This window comes from Budorcas taxicolor, chromosome 2 (genome assembly GCF_023091745.1).
Source record: "Budorcas taxicolor isolate Tak-1 chromosome 2, Takin1.1, whole genome shotgun sequence".
Lineage (NCBI taxonomy): Eukaryota > Metazoa > Chordata > Mammalia > Artiodactyla > Bovidae > Budorcas > Budorcas taxicolor.
The window spans coordinates 8310457-8330034 of record NC_068911.1 but is presented as its reverse complement, the minus strand read 5'-3'; the positions used below and the strand labels follow the sequence as shown (position 1 = coordinate 8330034).

At 58.9% G+C, this 19578-nt stretch overlaps 1 protein-coding gene and 1 pseudogene across 1 annotated transcript; both read right to left on the bottom strand.

Moving 5' to 3' along the window:
- Positions 1 to 909: 909 nt before the first annotated feature.
- On the bottom strand, positions 910 to 1007 carry LOC128044023 (uncharacterized; annotated as a pseudogene).
- A 5250-nt stretch (positions 1008 to 6257) lies between these two features.
- Positions 6258 to 18205, bottom strand: SH2B2 (SH2B adaptor protein 2). Its single transcript, XM_052635684.1, is given in 9 exon segments — positions 6258 to 6610; positions 7223 to 7394; positions 9419 to 9627; positions 10435 to 10593; positions 10702 to 10793; positions 12061 to 12152; positions 13690 to 13791; positions 17077 to 17922; positions 17924 to 18205. Coding segments are annotated over 9 exon segments (2100 nt in total). The 5' UTR covers positions 17999 to 18205.
- Positions 18206 to 19578: the final 1373 nt, after the last annotated feature.

Here is a 19578-nt window from a genome sequence, read left to right as displayed (position 1 = left end):
TTTGTTGAGTTTCTTGAATCTGTAGGTTTACAGTTTGCATCAAATTTTGAAAAATTTTAGCCATGATTTCCTCAATTTTGGGGGTCCTCTTATCTCTCCCTCTCCCCTCCTCTGCTGCTGCTGCTGCTGCTGCTAAGTCGCTTCAGTCGTGTCCGACTCTGTGCGACCCCATAGACGGCAGCCCACCAGGCTCCCCCGTCCCTGGGATTCTCCAGGCAAAAACACTGGAGTGGGTTGCCATTTCCTTCTCCAATGCATGAAAGTGAAAAGTCAAAGTGAAATCGCTCAGTCGTGTCCGACTCTTCGCGATCCCATGGATTGCAGCCTACCAGGCTCCTCCATCCATGGGATTTTCCAGGCAAGAGTACTGGAGTGGGGTGCCACTGCCTTCTCCCTCCTCTCCTCTAGGGACTCCAATTACACGTATATAACTGTTTGAAATCATTCCATGTTTCACTGATGCTCTGCTCATTTTAAAACAGCTTATCTTCATTTTGTTTATCTTTATTGTGACTACATATATATATTTCTCATAAAAGTTGCTACTTAAAAATGTATACGACACCATCCTTTATAGATTGGAAAAAGTAACCCTTTTTGTGAGTACATGATGAAAATAAACTGTTCTCCTTATTAGGGCAAAGTGAAAACAATACACAGATTGTCACTATTGTCACCGTGAAGTTAGAATGCTTCAACTCTTTAGACAGGGGAGCTGCATCCCCTTCTAGACATAAGATCAGTGTCTGACTATTGCTTTCTTTTTTTTTTTTTTATGTTAGCAGTTGTTGAAGCCTAATGCCTACATTTGTTTAATTGCTGGGAGTTTCAAAATAATATTCAAATTATGTCTCCTTTTTTTCTTACTTATTAACTGGAATATATAAAGAGATGCTTCCAACCATCTACTACAAAAGAGAGAGCTTCACAAATTTGCATGTCATCCTTGCTCAGAGAACAATAATCTCTGTATTGTTGCAGTTTTACTGTATATGCTGCCAAAGCGCCACTTGAGAGTTTTAAGCATACAATTCAGGGGCATTAATCACACTCACATCATTGTGCAACCATCATCATAGCAACTTCCAAAACCCCACACAGAGATTCTGGACCATTAAGCAACTTTCCGCTCCCCTTTCCCCTAGCCCCAGCTAACTTCTCTTCTACTTTTTGTCTCTGTGAATTTGATGGTGTTCTTTAAAGCTTCTGGGCACCACATTGTCATCTCGATTAGTTTCCAAATATGTGTCCAACTTAAACAGCTCCAAGTTGAAACTCATAATGCAAACATCGACATGAGCATAAAACCTCTAATGAGCTTTCTGCATCCAGCGCCAAACAAAGAGAATAAGGTCAGTGAGAGATCATTTATCCAGAACCACACAAGCCTCCTCTCCCCTCTAAGACCTGGCTCCTTGGCCAGTTCCCTTCCTACCATCAGGATTCTGCATTCATGTTAAAGTAGAAACCAGGAGGTTAATTTTTGCTACAATGTCAGTCATCAGATCAGGCACCAGCTGAGGTCGTTTTGGATGGTGGGTATCTGATTCCTCATCACACCATTGTTTCTCTGCTCTTTCTGAACATTCTGTTTCAAAAAAGGCCATTTGTCCTTACTCTTTAGAGCACCGCTGTTCACCTGACGTCCTGGGATGGTTTGTGGATAAACCATACACTGAGTCCATGAACTTCAGTGGGAATGAAATGATATCTTTGCTTTAATTAACCTCTCACTAAAAACTACATCTCCAGGCTTCCCTGGTGGCTCAGTGGTAAAGGATCTGCCTGCCAATGCAAGGGGGACAGGTTTGATGGCACATCTAAGCTAAGCCGTTTGAATCTAAACAGCTAAGCCCGTGTGCCACTATTGAAGTCCGCACATCTGAGGGCCTGTGTTCCACAAGAGATGCCACCGCAACGACAAGCCCTCGCACTGCAGCTAGAGAGCAGGCCCTCATTCGCTGCAACTGGACAAGGCCCGCGGGCATCAATGAAGACCCAGTGCTGTCATAAATAATAAATCTTTAAAAAAAAACCCGACATTTCCTTCATTTAAGGAGAAATCACAGCAATAGTAACAGCACCTGACACTTTGCCACCTGTAGAAACCAGTGATCTTTTCATCACATCTTGGTTGTTGCAGAAACCTTAAAATATCGTTTACACTCAGACTACTTTGAAATTACCTTAGTCCACAGAGGCACTGCTAGAGCTTGCTATTTAAAGTGTTAATAAGCAAAACACATGTAATACACATCACGAGTTAAAAAATTTTTTTGATTACTTTTTGATTACATTTAATATTTCAACTGGATTTCAGTATAGTTGGTTTTCTTTGCAAGATGACATGTTTTACTTTAGAGTTTTAAAAAATGTTTTGAACCTGTGCAGGGGTCCCTACCCTTCACCGGACTGCCAAGAGATCTGAGGCACAAAAAAGAGATTAAGAACCCCTGGTCTTTGGGGGGCGCTGCAGAAAACTTCCTCCTTGCAGGATGGCCGTTGAGGCCAGATGCATCTTTTTAAAGGGTTTTGGGTGAAGGATTGAGATTCATTACTCAGCATTTACAATGTTGCAATGTGTACTACTTGGCTATCTCTTAATATTAGGCAGATAAGAACCTTTCTAGAGGACTTCCCTAGTAGTCCAGTGGCTGGGGGCTCTGTGTTCCCAAAGCAGGAGGTCTGGGGTCAATCCCTGGTTGGGGAACTAGATCCCACATGAGGCAACTGAGTGTTGCTGGTCGGCAACTAAAGAACCCACATGTTGTGATGAAGCTAGAGATCCCAGCTACACATCCAAGATCCAGCACAACCAAATAAGTAAAGATTTTTTTTTTTTAAGAACCCTTATAGATGCCAGGAATTTTCCTTCTTCTACCCCAAAAGGGCTTATACTTGGCTGAGTTAGCAGTGCCCACTAGAAACAAACAAACAAACAAACGATTTGAACCATCATTGGTATACCAGTTTCATTTCTTAAGGACATTGATACCTTCCGAGCCATGAAACACCAGGCTTTCTATTTTGATGGGGGCACAGGTGTGGACCTCGCCCTCCTCCAGCTCACATACCGCAGTTCTGACAGTGACCTCCTTGGAGCAGGTTCAGCCTCACGTCTGGAGACAGGACACAGGATTTCTTGCTTCTTGGCCTGGCTGGTGGGTGGCTAAGGATGGGAAAACCCACCCCATGTGGTCGGACCTGGGTGCCCTCCCAGGGAGACCTTGCACCCTTGGTTTACCCTGGAGCCCTCTGAGACCCGGTCACCCTCGGTCAAGTGCACACGTCCTGATCTAGCCTCAGTGTGGATCTGCCTCTGGGTCGAGGGCCCCCTCCAAGGAGAGCATATACATGGCAGCGGCTTGCCTGTCCACGGCTCTCAGTGCTCCATCCCGAAGACTTGCAGGTACACCAAGTCACCCTGCTGGGGCTCATGGAGAGGGGCGTGTTGAGCCCCACCTCTTACCTGAAGGAGAGCTGGGGGATGGACAGCAAAGGCCTGGATGATGTGGTCCTGGGCTGGAGAGACTGACTGTCCTTCGGAGCCTCTTGGTGAAGACAGCAAGATGTCTCTTCCCTCTCTTTAGCCATGGGGTGGGGTCTCACGTTCTCCATAGCCCCTTCCAGGTGGAGAAATCCAGGTGGGTCCAGCAGGGGCTGTACTATCTTCGAAGCCTCAAGCCAGGCAATCCCCTGCCCCCCATCCTCCCCGCCCCCCATCAGTCTATGGATGGTCCTTCCTCCATCTCTGGTCTTCTCCCTGTCCTGGCCCAGTTCATCACTGCAACCTCCCTGGCCTATTTTATCCCCTTCCAACCCATCCTTGGGGCTTCCCTGGTAGCTCAGATGTAAAGAATCGACCTGCAATGTGCGAGAGCCGGGTTCGATTCCTGGGCTGGGAAGATTCCCCCGGAGAACAGGAATGGCAACCCACTCCAGCATTCTTCCCTGGGAAATCTCATGGACAGAGGAGCCTGGCGGGCTATAGTCCATTGGGTCACAAAGAGTCGGACACAATTTAGCAACTAACACTTTCACTTAGACCCATGCTCCCCTCATCCTTAGGCCCCAGGCTGATGGGTCTAAAACTGACCATCTCCACTCCCATTTCAGACTGGTCCTGGTCCCCGAAAACCCTCCATTTCTGGCCTGGCACTCAAGGCCCTCTCAACCCAGCTGGTCTCATTCTCCCGCTCCCTGCCCCCAGCCCCCTATCACCGGGTCCTCCCACTCATGGGCATAGCTCATCTGTCTGGCTGCCCACCCAGCTACCCCAGGCACCTGCGGGCCTGGCCAGGCACCAGGCAGGCATCTGAAATGCTTGCTGAGGAGCAAAATCTTAAGGCTCTCGCAACCATCGGTGCAACTGCTATGGTTTCCCCCGCGTCCCACTGAGTCTGGGCTTTCTGGAAGGACCACTTTGAGTGACAGGCCTGAAGGTCTCACCCTGGAGGTCACACTGTGGAGAGTGCCCCTCTTTTCTCTTGATCTCTTGCTGCCAGGCCTCCATACCACACCCCTTGGAGGGCCCTGGGTGATGGTTGTCACCTTTCCACCATTCTCCCCTGAATCCACTGTAACCTTGGGGACACCTTAGGAACAGTGCCCGTCATCCATACTGAGTGGGCACAGACCCTTTCCCCGTTTCATGCTCTGGGCTCCCATTTCAGCTTTTGGTGCCTTTTGCTTACTCCTCGGCCCAGATTCCTGCTTTGCGCTCTCAGCTGGTAGACTGTTTCAGGAAGGAGGGATAGATGGGTGAAGAACAGCAGACCACACATTCAAGTCTCCATTCCACCCATGAGGCCCCTTCCGAACCCTTCCACTGAGGCAGCAAGGATGAAGCCTCAGGCTTGGGGGTGATGTCTGGGGCTCGCCCGTTTTGCCAGGGGGGAGACCTCAGCTGATGGAGAGGCAGATGGCAGCCAGACAGAGCTCTCACCAGCCCCCTATCCTCTGCCCAGCCTGAGCCTCACCCCAAACCCTGGCTCTGTGGGAGGGGGCTTGCACTTGGCCTGGTGTAGACCCCAACTCACCAGAGCCCAGGGCAAAAGCACAGAGGGGGTCCAGCCACAAGGATGGGGGTGCCAGAAGCTGAGTTACAGGCTGTTCTGAGCACCAGCTTGGTACTCCCTCACCGTGGTGGCAGCAGGAGTGAAGCTGGGTCACTTCCTGGTCATCGTGGGAGTCGGGACTGGGTAACTCAGGCAGCAAAGCTCTGGGTGCCCCCCAGGCCTCCCCTGGGGGAGGGCTTGCAGGGGCAGTCCCAGGAGAATGAACTGTCTGGGGCTCTGAGATGCATAGGATGCAGGCCCTGCAGGAGCGCTCCTGGGCAGAGGGACCACGGGTCTGCGGCCCCAGGTGGGGAGGCTGAGTTAGTACGGGGGGAGGGGGTGGGGGCTTTGGCTCAGCAGGAACAAGATCCTTCTCAGGAGGACCACTGCCCAAGGGTGGGGGGCTGGGACCTGGAGCTGGCCGGGTCTCCAGGTGGGAGCCACAGCTGGACCTCCGCCAGCCCGGGAGAGGGGGATCAGAGGCTCTCTGGGCCAGCTGCAAGTTTGAATCTAGATCAAAGGTGAGAAACCCAGCCTCTCGAACTGCCCAGTCCCCCCATGGGATAGTGCGGAGGATGCCGGTCCACACTGCCAGGACCTCCTCTCCAGGGCCCCGCTCTCACCCGGCCCCACTGTGTCACTCCTCATCTTCCCTCTGCCCTCCCCACCTCCCATTCTTACCCCCAAAGCTCAACTCCACCTCTGGCCCAGCTCTGCCAAAGCTCATTCCCCAATCCTTGTGGGCCTCTTGGGCCCAGCGCTTTATTTCTGCACCTCCTTTCAGGTACTGCCACCGCTTGTCTCCTGGCCTCACTTGCCCAATGGGGAGGCTGGGACCCCAGAGACACAGCTGGGTGGCGGACGCTCCCCAGGGAGCCGGTGTGCGGCGCCCCCCTCCTCCCCGCCAGGCCTGGGAGGAGCGGGGGGCCCGGGCAAGGACGACAGGAAAGCCAGGTGCAGTCCCTAAAACAGGCTCTTTAATAACATTATGTCTTCACTGAAGAGCTTCGCTTTTCCCACCCGGCGCCGGGCGGGGCGGGGGGCCGGCAGGGTCCGGCTTTGGACGCCCGCGGCCGGGGGCGGGTCCGGTGGCCCCAGGGCCTTGGCGCCGGCGCGCCCGCCTAGTAGAAGGAGTACTGGTTCTCCACGGCGCGAGTGTGGCCCCGGGCGCCCTCGCCTGGCCCGGCCTCGGGGGCCTCTTCAGCTCCCCCGCCCGCCGCCTCCAGCAGGCGCTCGGCGCTGTTGCTGCGGCTGCGGGCGCTCAGCGGGCCCTCGGCGGGGGGGCGAGGGGCGCCGGGCACCGACGCGGCCGAAGACGACGAGGCGGACGAGGACGAGGCGCCGCCGGCCTCCGAGGGCGAGGCGGGGGGGCAGGCAGCCGCGGCGAGGCTGGAGAAGTAGTGCTGGCCGGCCGGCTCGCTCCAGCAGGCGGGCGGCGGGGGCGCGGCACTGGGCGAGGGTCCCGGGTCTGCAAAGGGAGACCACGGGCGTCAGGGCCGCCCCCACCCCCCAGCAGTGTGCAGGCAGGGGCCAGCGCCCCAGGAACGGGTGACCTAGCATCACACAGGGACGCTCAGACCCCAAATCCCGCGCCCCTAGTTCCAGCCCACCTCCTAGAGAAAGTCCTGGGGATAGGCGGCTGTGGCTCAGACGATAAAGAACCTGCCTGCAAATGCAGGAGACACGGGTTCGATCCCTGGGTCGGGAGGATCCCCTAGAGGAGGGCATGGCAACCCCACTCCAGTATTCTCGCCTGGAGTATCCCATGGACAGAGGAGCCTGGAGGCTTCAGTCCACGGGGTCACAAAGCGTCGGACACGACTGACACTTTCCATTTTTCGTAGGTGTGGCGGATATACCAACGCGCAACCCGCGTGCCCCGCACCTTCCCTCACCCATCCCAGGCTGCCTTCCTTACCAGCTCGGCGCTCAGCCCCACCCGTGCGGGAATCTAAGGGACTCCACCCACTTCCGGGATGCCCGCGGGCGCCCCCTTCCGCCCGCCAGGAATTTACTCAGGACACGGATCGGCTGGGGCTAATTCCCGCCCATCCGGCTGGTCCAGGTGGTTTACAACAGGTAACAGACCTGGTTGGTGCTCATCCCCCGGGGGCCAGCAGGGTGACGCCCTCCCCCACTGCCCAGCCGGGTTAGGGGCGTCTTACCGGGTGGGGGGCCCTGGGCCCGCACATAACTGCGTAGGGTGATGTCGGCAGAGCCCCCGGACTCCAGCGGGATGGGGTGGGTGTGGAAGTGGCGGAGCATGTCGAGCACAGACTGGAACCACAGGTGCTGCACGTGGCACTGCCCGTGGCCGTTCAAGGACAGGCGCAGGTGCTGTGGGCAGAGATGGGCGTGGTCAGTGGGGGGGAGGGAGGGGTGTCCTGGACCCGCTCCCTGATTGGCAAGTGCCTTTGAAGGTCAGGGGGAGGGCCAGGTCTCACAGGGGCCATATGGGGCGGTGTCAGAGCGAGGGCCTCTCACCCGGGAGCCCCGTCTCGGGATGGGGAGGGTCATGCCGGTGGCGGGGATGGGCATGAGGGCCACGGAGCCGGGCGAGGGCTGGAAGGGGAATGCATTCGTCCCTATCCCGAGAGCACCAGAATCAGGCCCTAGAAGGTAGAGATGCCGTGTTTTGTTTGTATTAATTGCTCAGTTGTGTCTGACTCTTTGTGACCCCATGGGTTGTAGCTGGGAGGCTTCTCTGTCCACGGGATTCTCCAGGCAAAATGCTCGAGTAGGGTAGCCATTCCCTTCTCCAGAGGATCTTCCCGACCTAGCAATGGAACCTGGGTCTCCTGCATTACAGGTGGATTCTTTACTGTCGGAGCCATCAAGGAAGCCCAGAGATTCCGTGTTAGAGATGGGGAAACTGAGGCACAGGGCGGGAGGGACTCACCCACAGCCACTGGCATAGAGCTAAGAAGAGAACTCATGTTGGGGTGACTCTCCCAGCCCAGCTAGGGGTCTGCTGGCCGGCCCTGCCCAGCTAAGGTCCAGCCTGGAAGCAACCCCAGACTGATTTGGGGGGGCGTGGCCACAGGTGCCACTCATCCAAGCTGTCCAGCGAATGGGAAGACCCTGGAGAACTGGGCCCACCTGGGCCAGGCACTGCAGGGAGAGGCCAGGAGATGAGGCCCGTGGTCTTGAGTGGTGGGTGAGCCACAGGGCCCTGACTTCAGTCCTTTTTGCTCCATATGTATCCCACACAGGGAAGAGTGGCTGTCCCTGGGGTGTGTGTGGCAAGAAGGAGGGTGACGGGAGGGTTTCAGGGTGTGCCTGCGATGGGGAGCTAGCTTGGGCACCTACGAACAGGAGAGAGAAGCCCTGGCAGGGAAGGAAGTGTTCCACGGTGGGGCCAACGCTGCCCAGGGAGCCAGGGGTGGGGGGGCAGGGCCAGCCCAGACTTGGGATGTTGGCCCAGTGCAGGCCCGGAGCGGGAGTCCTGGGCTGCCCCCTCCTCTGGCGGGGACTGACGGGAACCCGTGTCCTGGGAGGAGCCAGGGCTGGGTCTATTTCCTTATCGGAAACTTGAGGAGAGGGGGTTGAGGTTCCTGCCCACTCTAACCATCCCCGCCCCCCAACAGTCACTGGACTTTCTGTCCTGTCTTGCTTTGCACCTTAGGTATTATTAGCACACAGGGCCCTTCCTCGAGAGCCCGGCATCTGGGCTTGGCCCCACCCTGTCTGAGCCACTCTTTCACTTGTCTTCACTTCAAGGATTCCCCATCCACCGCCAAGGTCCTTTCCTACTCGGGCTGGTGGGGTCAGGAGTCTCCCAGTTCCCTCTGCCCCGCAAAGCCCTCTTGCCCAGCTCCTCCTTCCTGGTTCTCTGGGGCCCACTGTGTGGTTCCCTCCCACACCCCCCAGCCTGGTCTGAGCACAGGCCTGGCCCGGATCGGCGCCCAGGAGGGCTGGTGAACTGCACTGAGCAGAGAAGAAGAGGGGCTATGTGGGGTGGGGGGGGGCACTGGTTGACCCCAGCCTCTGTACCCAGGTGGCTCCACGTGGAGACCCTCAGAAGCCCCAGTACTACGTGATCCCCAATGCACAGGGTCAAAACCAGACCCTCAGAAGGGCCCAGCCTCCTGTGGGTTCAGCCACAGGCAGGACCCCATCAGCTTGTGGAGACACCATGGCTGGGGCAGCCTGCAGCCCCTCAGGGAGATGCAAGAGGGAGGCGGGTGCTCAGAGCACAGGCAGGAGCAGGCCTGGCCCGTGGGAAGCCATGCCGCCCCCACACCCACGGAGCCTACTGCCCGGCAGGGATGCAGCCTCGGGGCCGCCCCCACCCCCACCGCCAACCCCCGGCTGGAGGCTTCCCCTGTCTGTGCCCCCCCAGCACCCCTTTACCAACTTGCCTTGGCCTTGCCCTGGAAGTTGAAGGTCAGCACATACTCCCCGGGCCGGGTCTCACTCTGGCGGATCACGAAGAGGCCATGGTTCCGGGGCCCGCCCGCCAGCACCAGCTGAGCCGCCTTGACCCGCGACAGCGTCCCGTGGAACCAGGGGTAGTCGGAGAGCTCCAGCTCAGCCTCAGCCTGGGCCTCTGGCTCTGCTGCCTCCTCTGCTGCAGAGGGGGGCAGAGTGAGGGGCGTGGGGACGGAGGGGCCACAGGAAGGGGAACAGGGATGGGTCATCTTGATCAGCTTGTTGGGTTTTTGCAGGTAAGATGCTCTTTGAATAACTGAGAACGAGGCAGGGAGCGGACCTGGCCCACTAAATGTATGAGGTAAACCAAGGCACAGAGAGGAGAAAATGATAGCCTAAGAGAGGGTAGATTTAAACTGAAAAGTCTGGTTTAGCAAATAGCTTAATGATGAGAATGTATCAAATGAGGGAACGGGAGCCTCTTGTCTCATTAATAGCGATGGGCCAATGGTTTCTGCTCTCACTCAAGAAATGTTAAACGTCTTTGCACTTCATGAACCAGCAACGAAAGTCCTCAATAGCCCCAGCTGGTGCAGACTTCAGGCTATCTGCTTGTATGTATAACATCAGAAGATGCTTATTTCACAATCACTGAGCAGTTTTCTCTGGAAAAAATTGGTGGGGTTGCTTAATTTCCTGGAGTCACTCTCTTAAGTCAGCAACAAACTTGGGAACAAATCAAGTGTCTTTGTCCCCATACCTCTGGTTCTGACCCTTGGTACCCCTTTCCGTGAGCATTTTCTAGAAACCGGGGCCCATGGGAGGGGTCAGGCTCCCAGTCGGGCCTGGAAAAGCCAAAACTACCGAGTTGCTGTGCAAAGGACCCAGGGGGATGAAAGGTCACAGCTTCGGAGGCTCAGGAAGGGCTTGGGAGGGGACTGTGGGTGTCTGTGGGCTGGGCGGGGGCCCCGGAAGGGGGGCAGGAAGAGGGAGGGCCCCACTGCACCTGTGTCGTTGCTGCCGCTGCCGCCTGGGAACTCCAGGGTCTCCAGGAAGGTCTCCAGCGGGACGTGGACCAGGGATTCGCCAACGGCCTCTCGAGCGCGGCTGTGTGGGGCTGTCACCACGGCTGCCGTTGTCTCTGGGGGCCGGGGCAGGTCCACTGCTGGAGAAGCGGCAGGTGGGAAACATGCATGTCTGTCTGGCCACCCTGGAGCGACCTCAGTCTCCAGCCCTGCCTTCCACTGCTCCAGCCAGCTCTGTGCCCACCTACCCTCCGTCAGGAGCTCACAGCTGCAGGAGGCCACGCGGCTGGCCAGACAGCCTCCCCGGGCACAGGACGGCTCCGCGTCTTCCTCGCTGTCCCTGCGAAGGCAAGAAAGCCCAACCGTGTCCGGCCGTGGAACTCGGACCCCGACCGGGGCCTGCTCACAGAGCCAGGCAGAGGCTGACTGTCCCGCGGCCAGCATCTGCTGTCTGGCTCGCCTGGGTCCCTCTGCCTCCGTGTTCCTGCGATCACACCCTCAGCTTGCTCAGTGGCCACCACGTGAGTGACCGGGCCATATGGACAGGTCTCCAAGTGCGTGCAGCCATCCCTGAGGTCACACGACCCCTACCCGCTAACCCCCAAGAGGGGCTGGCCTCCTCTGAGGATCCCACAGAGGACCTCCTCTAGGGGCGGGGCCTGGGGTGGGTGGGGCCGTGCCGGCCCCTCCCCTCCCCCGGCCCTTTGTGTCCCCATCTGGGGCGGCTCTGAAACACCCGCAAAGTGAGGTTCACCTTCACGGGGGCGAGGCAAAGAGTGTGCGGAGCAGATGGCTGGAAGGGTGGTAGGGGAGGGATTAGAACCACTTCGGGGATGGAGGGGCGCCTGGGAGGCTCTCAGGACTTTAATTGTGCTTCCTTAAATGAAGCTGTTAATTAGAAAGCAGCAGCCCCTCCCCCCGGGCTTGGCTCACCCCATTAGCCAGAGGAGCCCTGCCCGCCCCTCCCAGTCCTGGGCTGCGGAACCTCTCCCGGTTGGCGCAGCCGGCCTCTCTGCTGTCCTTCTAACCACCCCCCCCCCTCCGGTTTATTACTAGCCATGGCTCCCCGCTGCCCAGACCTACCCGCTTTCCCGGTTGTCGCTGAAGGCCCGGCCTCATTAGCTCTAACTCCAGCCAGCCGAGGGCGCTGACATTCACCGCGAGTCCCAGGCCCTCGCGCTCCTCCACTGCTCTCCTCCGCCCCCAGCCCCCTCTGCCTGGCTCAGGCCCCCCTTTCTTTAAGCCTCAGAGAAAGGGCCCCTCTACCAGTACAGCTTCTCTGAACCCCAGGACTGGATTAGCGGGACTCCCCCCATCACTACCCATCTATCTCCTCATGGTTTCAGCCTCTCCTGGGAGTGAGAACAAGATGATTCAACTGCCCTCCAGGCCCCGGGACCCTGAACCTACAGAGCCTGCTGGGAGTGGGGGGGTGTGGGGACAGGGAGGGTCCTGGCCAGCACCCACCTGGATTGGACTGCCTTGAGAAGGGCCCATTTCTCAAGCTCAGCTCCTGCCCTCACCAGAAAGCTGCTCCCCGTGAAGGCTCCACCCAGGGCACAGCCCCGCTAGGCCCCTACCCCATCTACCCGTCCCAGGGGTCTCACCCGGGGTCTGCGCAGCCCTGGATGTCAGCCACCCATGAGTGCTTCTGCAGGGAGTCGATGGTCTCCAGGATGTACTCTGCTCCATTCTCCACCTGGGGAGGGGGGCGTTGAGAGTCCAGAGGTTCATCCCGCTCCCGGGGGGAGCTCCCTGGTCTCAGCAGCTGGGGAGACAGGGGTCCCTAGCGCAGGGCAGCCCACTCGGGCAGCAGCCCCTCCCCCCTGGGCCCACCGCAGGGGATCACGGGGATGACTGAGGTCATCCTCAAGCCCTGCGGATGCAGCCCCGGAGGAGACCGTGCTGGGTAAGGGCTGGGGTGGGGGTGGGAGAAGGGCATCACAACCCTCAGTCTGTGGGGGGCCAGCGGGCCCAGCCCTGAGTGGTGGGGCTCACCTGCCTTTGCACCTGGAATTCTGCCTCTGCGGCCACGCCCCAGGGATAAGCAGCCTCCAGAAGGGAAGTGAGGAGGAGAAAGCCTGACCCAGAGGGTGATCAGGCACACACAGTCTGATGAACTATTCCCAACAGCCCCAGGAGAGAGAGGTGACACTTCCCCCATTGTGCAGATGGGAAGACTGAGGTTCAGAGAAATCCGCTAACTGGCTCAGTCACACAAGCGCTCAGTGGCAGCATTGGGACCTGAACAGGCCTGGCCTCTGAGTTTCTTGTTTAGTAAAGAGCAGTGGGATTCCCATCCCATCAGAGCTCAGAACTGACTTCCACCCTGCTCTGAACTGATGGGGAAACAGGCCCAGAGCGGGCCCAGCAGGTGGGTGCTGTGGCCTCAGGACTCCTGAACCTACTGAGATACAGAGGCCACCAGGCTGTCAGCAGTAAGGCCAGCAGATGAGAGAGCCAGGCAGAGAGGGGCCGTGTCCTCAGCTCCTAGACTGGGTGACTCAGGGTCTGGGGCTGGCAAATGTTTGTTAAATGAATAAAGGAGTTCATGACTAAACAAACAGGGCCGAATAAAAACATAAACCCAACTGGGCCCCTGGAGAGGAGGCGGGGCGGCGGGGGGTGGCGCCCCTCCATGCAGCTTCGGAGGGGTGGAACCAGGCCTCCTTGGGGATTTGGCCTCACAAACACCCTCCGATTCTCCAACAAGGCTTGGGACCACAGCCCTGGCAGCCCAGAGCCGTGTCCTCAGCAACCCGAGCAGGCCACCCCGGCGAAGCCGGGCCTGGGAAAAGGACGGGCAGCCCCCAGACTCACTGGGTTGCCTCCCTGGCCACCCTCAGGGCCTTTGTGCCCGTGGAGGGGCCAGGCGGTTCCCACACTCCAGTGCTGGTGACGGGCATTTGCATAACCGCTGCAGGCTGGCTACCAGTTCCTGCCTGTGGGGTGGGTGCGGGTGGCGGGACTCCAGTGGGGGAAGGGGCGAGAGGGAGGAAGTGAAACTTAGGTCCTTCCCCCCAGCCCAGGAGGAAATGGGAATGGAGACCCACATGGTGGACAACACCTGGGCCACTTGTCTCTGGAGCTCGGGCCAGGATTCACATCCTAGCTTGACATCTGTGCAGGGTCCTGGGACCCCCACCCCCAAATCTTGGATTCCCTGCCCCCACCCTGCTGCTGGCCCTTCACCCTCACCCCCACGAGGGGTCTTCAGGGCCAGGGGTGGGGCTCACCTTGAGCACGAATGTGTTGTCCTTCTCCGGCATCTCCAGGGGCATGGTGGTACGGACCTCAATGATGGCCGACAGGGGGATGCTGACTTTGGGCCTGGAGGCCTGATGAAGGGTGGTGAGACAGTGGCCCCAAGGCCTCCTGAAGTCCTCTCTCCCCTCCCCCGCACTCAGAGGTCAGAGCCGCCCCCAGCTTAGGATGCCAGGCAGCCCTGGGGTGGAGGTGTCCCAATCCCCATTTCACAGATGGGTAAGTTGAGGGCATTCCTGGGACCTGGAGGGACCTCCTCACATAGTCACACAGCAAGTCAGGGACAGAGCTAGGATGGACATGGGTCTCCCACCTCCAAGTTCTGAGGAGGGTGCGAGCTCTGCCCCAGCCACCCTTCCGCCCAGCACACCCACCAGATCTGTGGTTTTTACATTTTTCATCTTGACCTACAGTAAGAAATACATTTGACATGGTAACCCAGTACACACACCTAGGTAAAAATATCTCTGAAACACACGTTTCACCGGATAATATTTACTCTGGCTGTGTGTGATGGAGTGTGACATTTTCTATTCTATTCTAGTTCATTAAAAAAAAAAAATGCTGTCTCCTCCTTCAGATTAGATTTACCACAGTACAGGGTTGGAGACCCTGACGTGGAACGGGATTCCTGGAATCGGGCAGGGCCGTGTCTCCAGGTGGAAGAAAAGAGGCCAGTGTGGGATTTGACCGAGGTGAGCTGGCAGGACTCTCGGGGAGGGCCGCTCTGTGCCTGCCCCCCACTCTGCCCCAGAGCTCCTGGCCCTGGCCGGAAGGCCCCCGGGGCTGGCTTGAGACTGAGATTCCTGGCAGAGCTTGAGCTCTGGGACAGGGACTTTCTTAGGAGGAAAGGGAAGGGCCCCACGTTGGGTGGGCAGGCGGGTGGGGGTTCCTGGCAGCACTGGCTGCCGTCCAGCGGGCGTCAGGCTGGGCTCCGCGTGGTGACTGCGGGCTCGCTGACCACGGCAGGCCCCCATGCCAGCCAGCTGGGCGGGGCCCGCGGTCCTGGAGCGGGTGGAACAGACAGGTCCACAGAGAAGAGCCGGACGGGGCTGCCGCTGCCAGAGGCGGTGCACCCTCCGCCTGGCATTGGAGGCCCGTCTGTCTCTCCCTTTGCCCCGGCTCACTGCTCCCTCTTGCGTGGTTGGAGCTATCAGCCTGTTTCATGCCCCAAGGGAAACTGTTAACTGCTCAGTCGAGTCTGACTCTTTGCGACCCCATGGACTGTAGACCGCCAGGCTCCTCCATCCACGGGACTTCCCAGGCAAGAATACTGGAGTGGGTTGCCATTTCCTTCTCCACTGATAACCCCAGGCCTTGGTTTATGCAGCCTGAGTCTCCAGCAATGCCTGTCCTGGGGCCCTGTCCACTGGTCAACACTTCTGCAGCCTAGGCTTCTAATCCTCGGGGCCCCCAGAGCATCCTGCGCTAACTCCATTGAGGTTGACCCTCCAGCCTATCAAACAACAGCTTCTTGGTGGTTCCCCAATGGCAGGGGGCCAGCATCATTGCTTCCTGGGGCCTGGTCTAGGGCTATGAGGGGACCTGGGGTCCAGGAGACTTTTCCTGCAGGGCGGGTGAGGGGGCTGGAGGTCTGACACACGGGGCCATATGAAAGGGCGCTCTGAGGGTCCCGGAAACAGTCCCTGAGCCTGCAGACCCCAAGCCCCCATCAGCTCCAAGGGTGCAGCTAGGCCTCCAGGGGCGAGAGGAGGAAGAGCTCTGGACCGTGGGTGGGTGAACAGGACTCAAAGGCGGGAGGAGTGTCAGCCGGGGCTTCCGGTGGGGTGCATACATCCTAGATCAAACTCATCTGGGAAATGGGATCTGACCCCTCCTGAGGCCTGTTCCCCCTTCCAACGAAGTCGCTCCTGAATTTGCAAACATTTGCATGAAAAATGGAGGGTCTGAGGCCAGATTAGGGGGTAGGAACCCGCTGGCCTTTCTCAGAGGTTGGGAAAGTGATTGCTCAGAGGTTGGGAAAGTGGCCCCCCAGGAACCCTGCCCTCTGCCAGCGGTGAGTGATAGGCTCCAGGAGGGGCTTACGCAGGGGGCACCAGCTGTTACATCCCCTCCCTTGAGGGCAGCTATTTTCAGCCGGGCAGCTGTGGCTGCCACTCAAGGCGCAGAAGAGCTCAAGCCCTGCCCTGTGGGTGACCCTGGGCAAGTCCCATCCCGCTTCCCACCTTCACTGGACCTCGGTCTCCCTGTCTGACGAGCAGTGGCGTCGCGCTTAGTAGTCTGTGATTCTCTCAGGGACCTAAAGGTGGGGGCTGGGCTGGCAGAAAGCCCTTGGGAAGTCTGGGGGGTCCTGGGACTTGGAGAGAGCGCTTCAGAGAGCTAGTGTGTCCCCCTAGGAAATCACCTCTCCTACGGCTCATGGGCCCTAGACCTTGGGGAGCCCACCCCATCCACCTCCAAGGGGAGAGAGGCAAGGAGGAGGATCGGGAGTACAGACAGACAGGGAGGTGGGGAAGGAGGCGAGGCTCAGGGTGACTAAAGGCACTGGGGGCAGGGTGGGTGCAGAGGTGGGTGGGGCCCCTGGGCGGTTCTCGGGGCTGCCGCACCAGCACACGCTCCCACCTCCCAGCTCCTTTCGTTCCCAGGACCACCGGGGTGATGGGTATAATTAGCTCAGCTCTGTGACTCTGGGCTGGCCACACCCCTCCCTGAGTTTTCCTGTTTTCTCTTCTGTGACCTGGGACCACTGATGCCCACCTTGCTGGGCTCCTGGGAGGATGACGGCTCTCAGGAAGCGGGGACTATTGTTAGTTATTCCCTCCTTCCAAATGAGGCAGGTTTGCCCCCTCTTCCCTCCGCCTGCCCCAGGAGACCCAAAGCTGCCCCTAGAGCTTTGATGGCGACCCCCAGGAGGGGAGGGTGTGGTGCACTCAGGTGAGCAAGATGCTGCTAAGGGCAAGAAACAGCTTTTGAAACCTGGGCCGGAAGGGAGCCATCTGGGCCGGGGCTGGGCTGGAGCCTGGCCGCCAGACAGATGTCTACTGAGCCTGATTGCAGACCTCCAGCAGGCTAGCGTGCCAATAACTCCTTGCCTGCCTCTCTGGGGAGGCTCCAGCCACCCAGCGGTTCCAGGTGAGGAAGACAGAGTCCAGGCAGCCAGGCTCTGCAGTACCCCCCCACCTCCCAGAACAGTAAGAACCCCTTCTGTAGCCAGAGGGTCTTTCTGACCCCTCGCAGGCTTGAAGGATGCTTGAGGGATGACTTGTGGGGCGGTGGGCCGGCACTCCAGGCTCCTGACCCGGAATACTCCATTCTGCCGGCCAGCTAAGACCGAGGGGTGCTGGAAGCCTGGTCCTCCACGATCCCCTCTCCCAGGGCAAAGGGGGTGGGCAACTCACCTTGGGCGGCACGAAGAACTCCAGGCGGAAGCGCTCGCCCGCCACCGCCCTGCGCAGGAGCAGGCGACACTTCTGCCACTGGGCGGCGCCCCCGGGGCCCGAGGCCGCGTCGTCGGCCACCATGAAGCGCAGCGCGCCCTCGCGCTGGATGTCCACCAGCTCCACCTTGGCTGCCAGCGTCCGCGACAGCCGCAGGCGCCGCATCCACTTGTCGCGCGGCTCGGCCGGGGGCTCGGCGGCGCGCGGGGCGGCGTCGGGCTCGGGGGAGGCGCGCCGGTGCCACATGTCGCGCACGCCGTCCACCACGCACAGGCTCATGTTGCGCAGCGAGAAGCCCTTGCGGACGCGGGCCTTGGCCGCCGCGGTCGCCGACACGTCCTCCGAGCTCCGCGAGTGGCCGTAGGGCGCGGCCTTGAGTGCCGGGGGCCCCGCGGGCCCGGGCTCCATGGCGTCCGCGGGCTCAGCCGCCCCTCGCGGCGGCGCCGGCCCGGCCACCAGCACGCGGCGCACCTCCTCGCTGAACACGTCCAGGAAGTTGGCGGCGAAGTGGCGGGAGAAGGAGGCGCCGGCGTCGGGCGTGTCGTAGGCTGGGTTGTCCCGCAGGAAGCGGCAGAACTTGTGCGCGAAGTCCACGGCGGCCGCCTGCGCGTGCAGCTCGCAGAACTGCCGCCAGTCCGGGACCGGCACCGGGACCGGGACCGGGGCGGCACCATTCATGGCTCCCGTCCCATCGCAGCCCCCGGAGGCTGCGGGCGAGAGCAGCCGGTGAGTCAACTCCCCACCCCTGGATCGGAGCGCCCACCCGCTCCCGCTTCCCTGGGACTGTGTGCAGCCGCCTTTCTCGGCAGCGCCAGTGTGTGAGGACAAACGGGGAGGTGGGACATGTGTCTGCAGGAGGGAGGGGGACCCCGCCCCCCTCCATTCACTCTCTCTTGAAACAGCAGTCTCAGGGAACCCCAAAGTCATTCTTGGGTCTGGGGCAGGAGGCTGGGATGACAGGTACTTTCAAGTGGGGTCCCTAATGAGCCTCCAGTGACCCTCGGGTCACTGAAGTTTGGAGGACAGGAAAAAGTCATGCGCAATCCTCTTGGCTCTACCCTTGAAACTTGCCAAGAAAACCACTCCTCCTTCACTCACTACCATCCAGGCTGCTGTCCCGTGACCCAGGCAACCTCTTCTCCACCAGCAGTACTTCAGCAGCCTCTTCACTGCCCTCCCTCCACACCCCTCCTCTGGAAATTGATCTTATCCCCCATAGCCTGTTCTCCACCCAGAAACCCAGTCATCATTTCTAAAACGAAAGACAGATCAGGCCCTCCCCTGCTCAGAACCCTGCAATGACTCCCGCTCCACTCAGAGAAATTCCACTGGCCACCCACCCCTCCCGTGACCTGCCTCCATCTGACTCCCACAACTCTACCTGTTGCCCTCTGCTCAGGTCCCCCCCCGAGTCCCACCCCAGGGCCTCTGCACTTGAGATTTTCTCTTGAATGTGCCTGGAATGTCCTTCCCCTCACACTGCCTCATGTCCTCCAGGTTTCTGCTCAGATACCATCTTGCCTGACAGCCTTCCTTGACCACCACTCTATCGAGAACAAGGTCTCAGGACTTCCCTGGTGGTCCATGGTTAAGACCTCACACTCTCTCTGCAGGAAGTGTGGGTTGGGCCCCTGGTCAGGGAACTAGGGCCCTGTGTGCTTACTTTTTGGCACAGTGTGTATCCCCGTCTCATACTGTTTATCCATTTGCTGGGTTGTGTTGTCTCCCAGGCACCCCACCCCATCCCACCCTGCACCACACCCTCCCCTGAAAATGCCACCTCCACCAGGCAGCAGTCTTGACGTCTTCTAAGTGGCTGTGTCCCCAGTGTTGGGCAGGTGGCAGGCACTCAGTAAACACTGAATGGATGAATGTGTTCAACACACCAGGCATGTCACAAGCCCTCACACCGGGCCAAAGAACACACAGCTTGTTAGTGAAAAGTCTGGGATTTACACGCCGACTCAGAGACTTCGAGGGTCATCTCCCAGTGTGGATCCAGTATGACTAGCTTTTCATACTGGCCTGGAAGGTGCTGCCTCTTCATACTTCTTACCATTATGGTGGACTGACTACCTTCTCTAATTGTTCCCTCCAGTGTGTGCGTGTGAGCGTGTGCGCACGCGCGCTCAGTTGTATCTGCCTCTTAACGACCCTACGGACTGTAGCCAGCTCTGTCCATTGGATTTCCCAGGCCAGAATACTGGAGTGGGTAGCCGTTCCCTTCTCTAGGGGATCTTCCCAACCCAGGGATCGAACTTGGGTCTCCTGCATTGCGGGCAGATTCTTTACCATCTGAGCCACCAGGGAAGCCCTGTTTCCTCCTGAACCCCATGCAAATCAGACCTCCTTGAAGAGGCCCGAATCTGGGAATCCCAGCTTCCACCTCCTGTCCCCAGGCCCCTTCACCCTTCTTCACTCGGGATTGCCAGACTGCATGGTGCGTGACTAGTCATCAGGGGG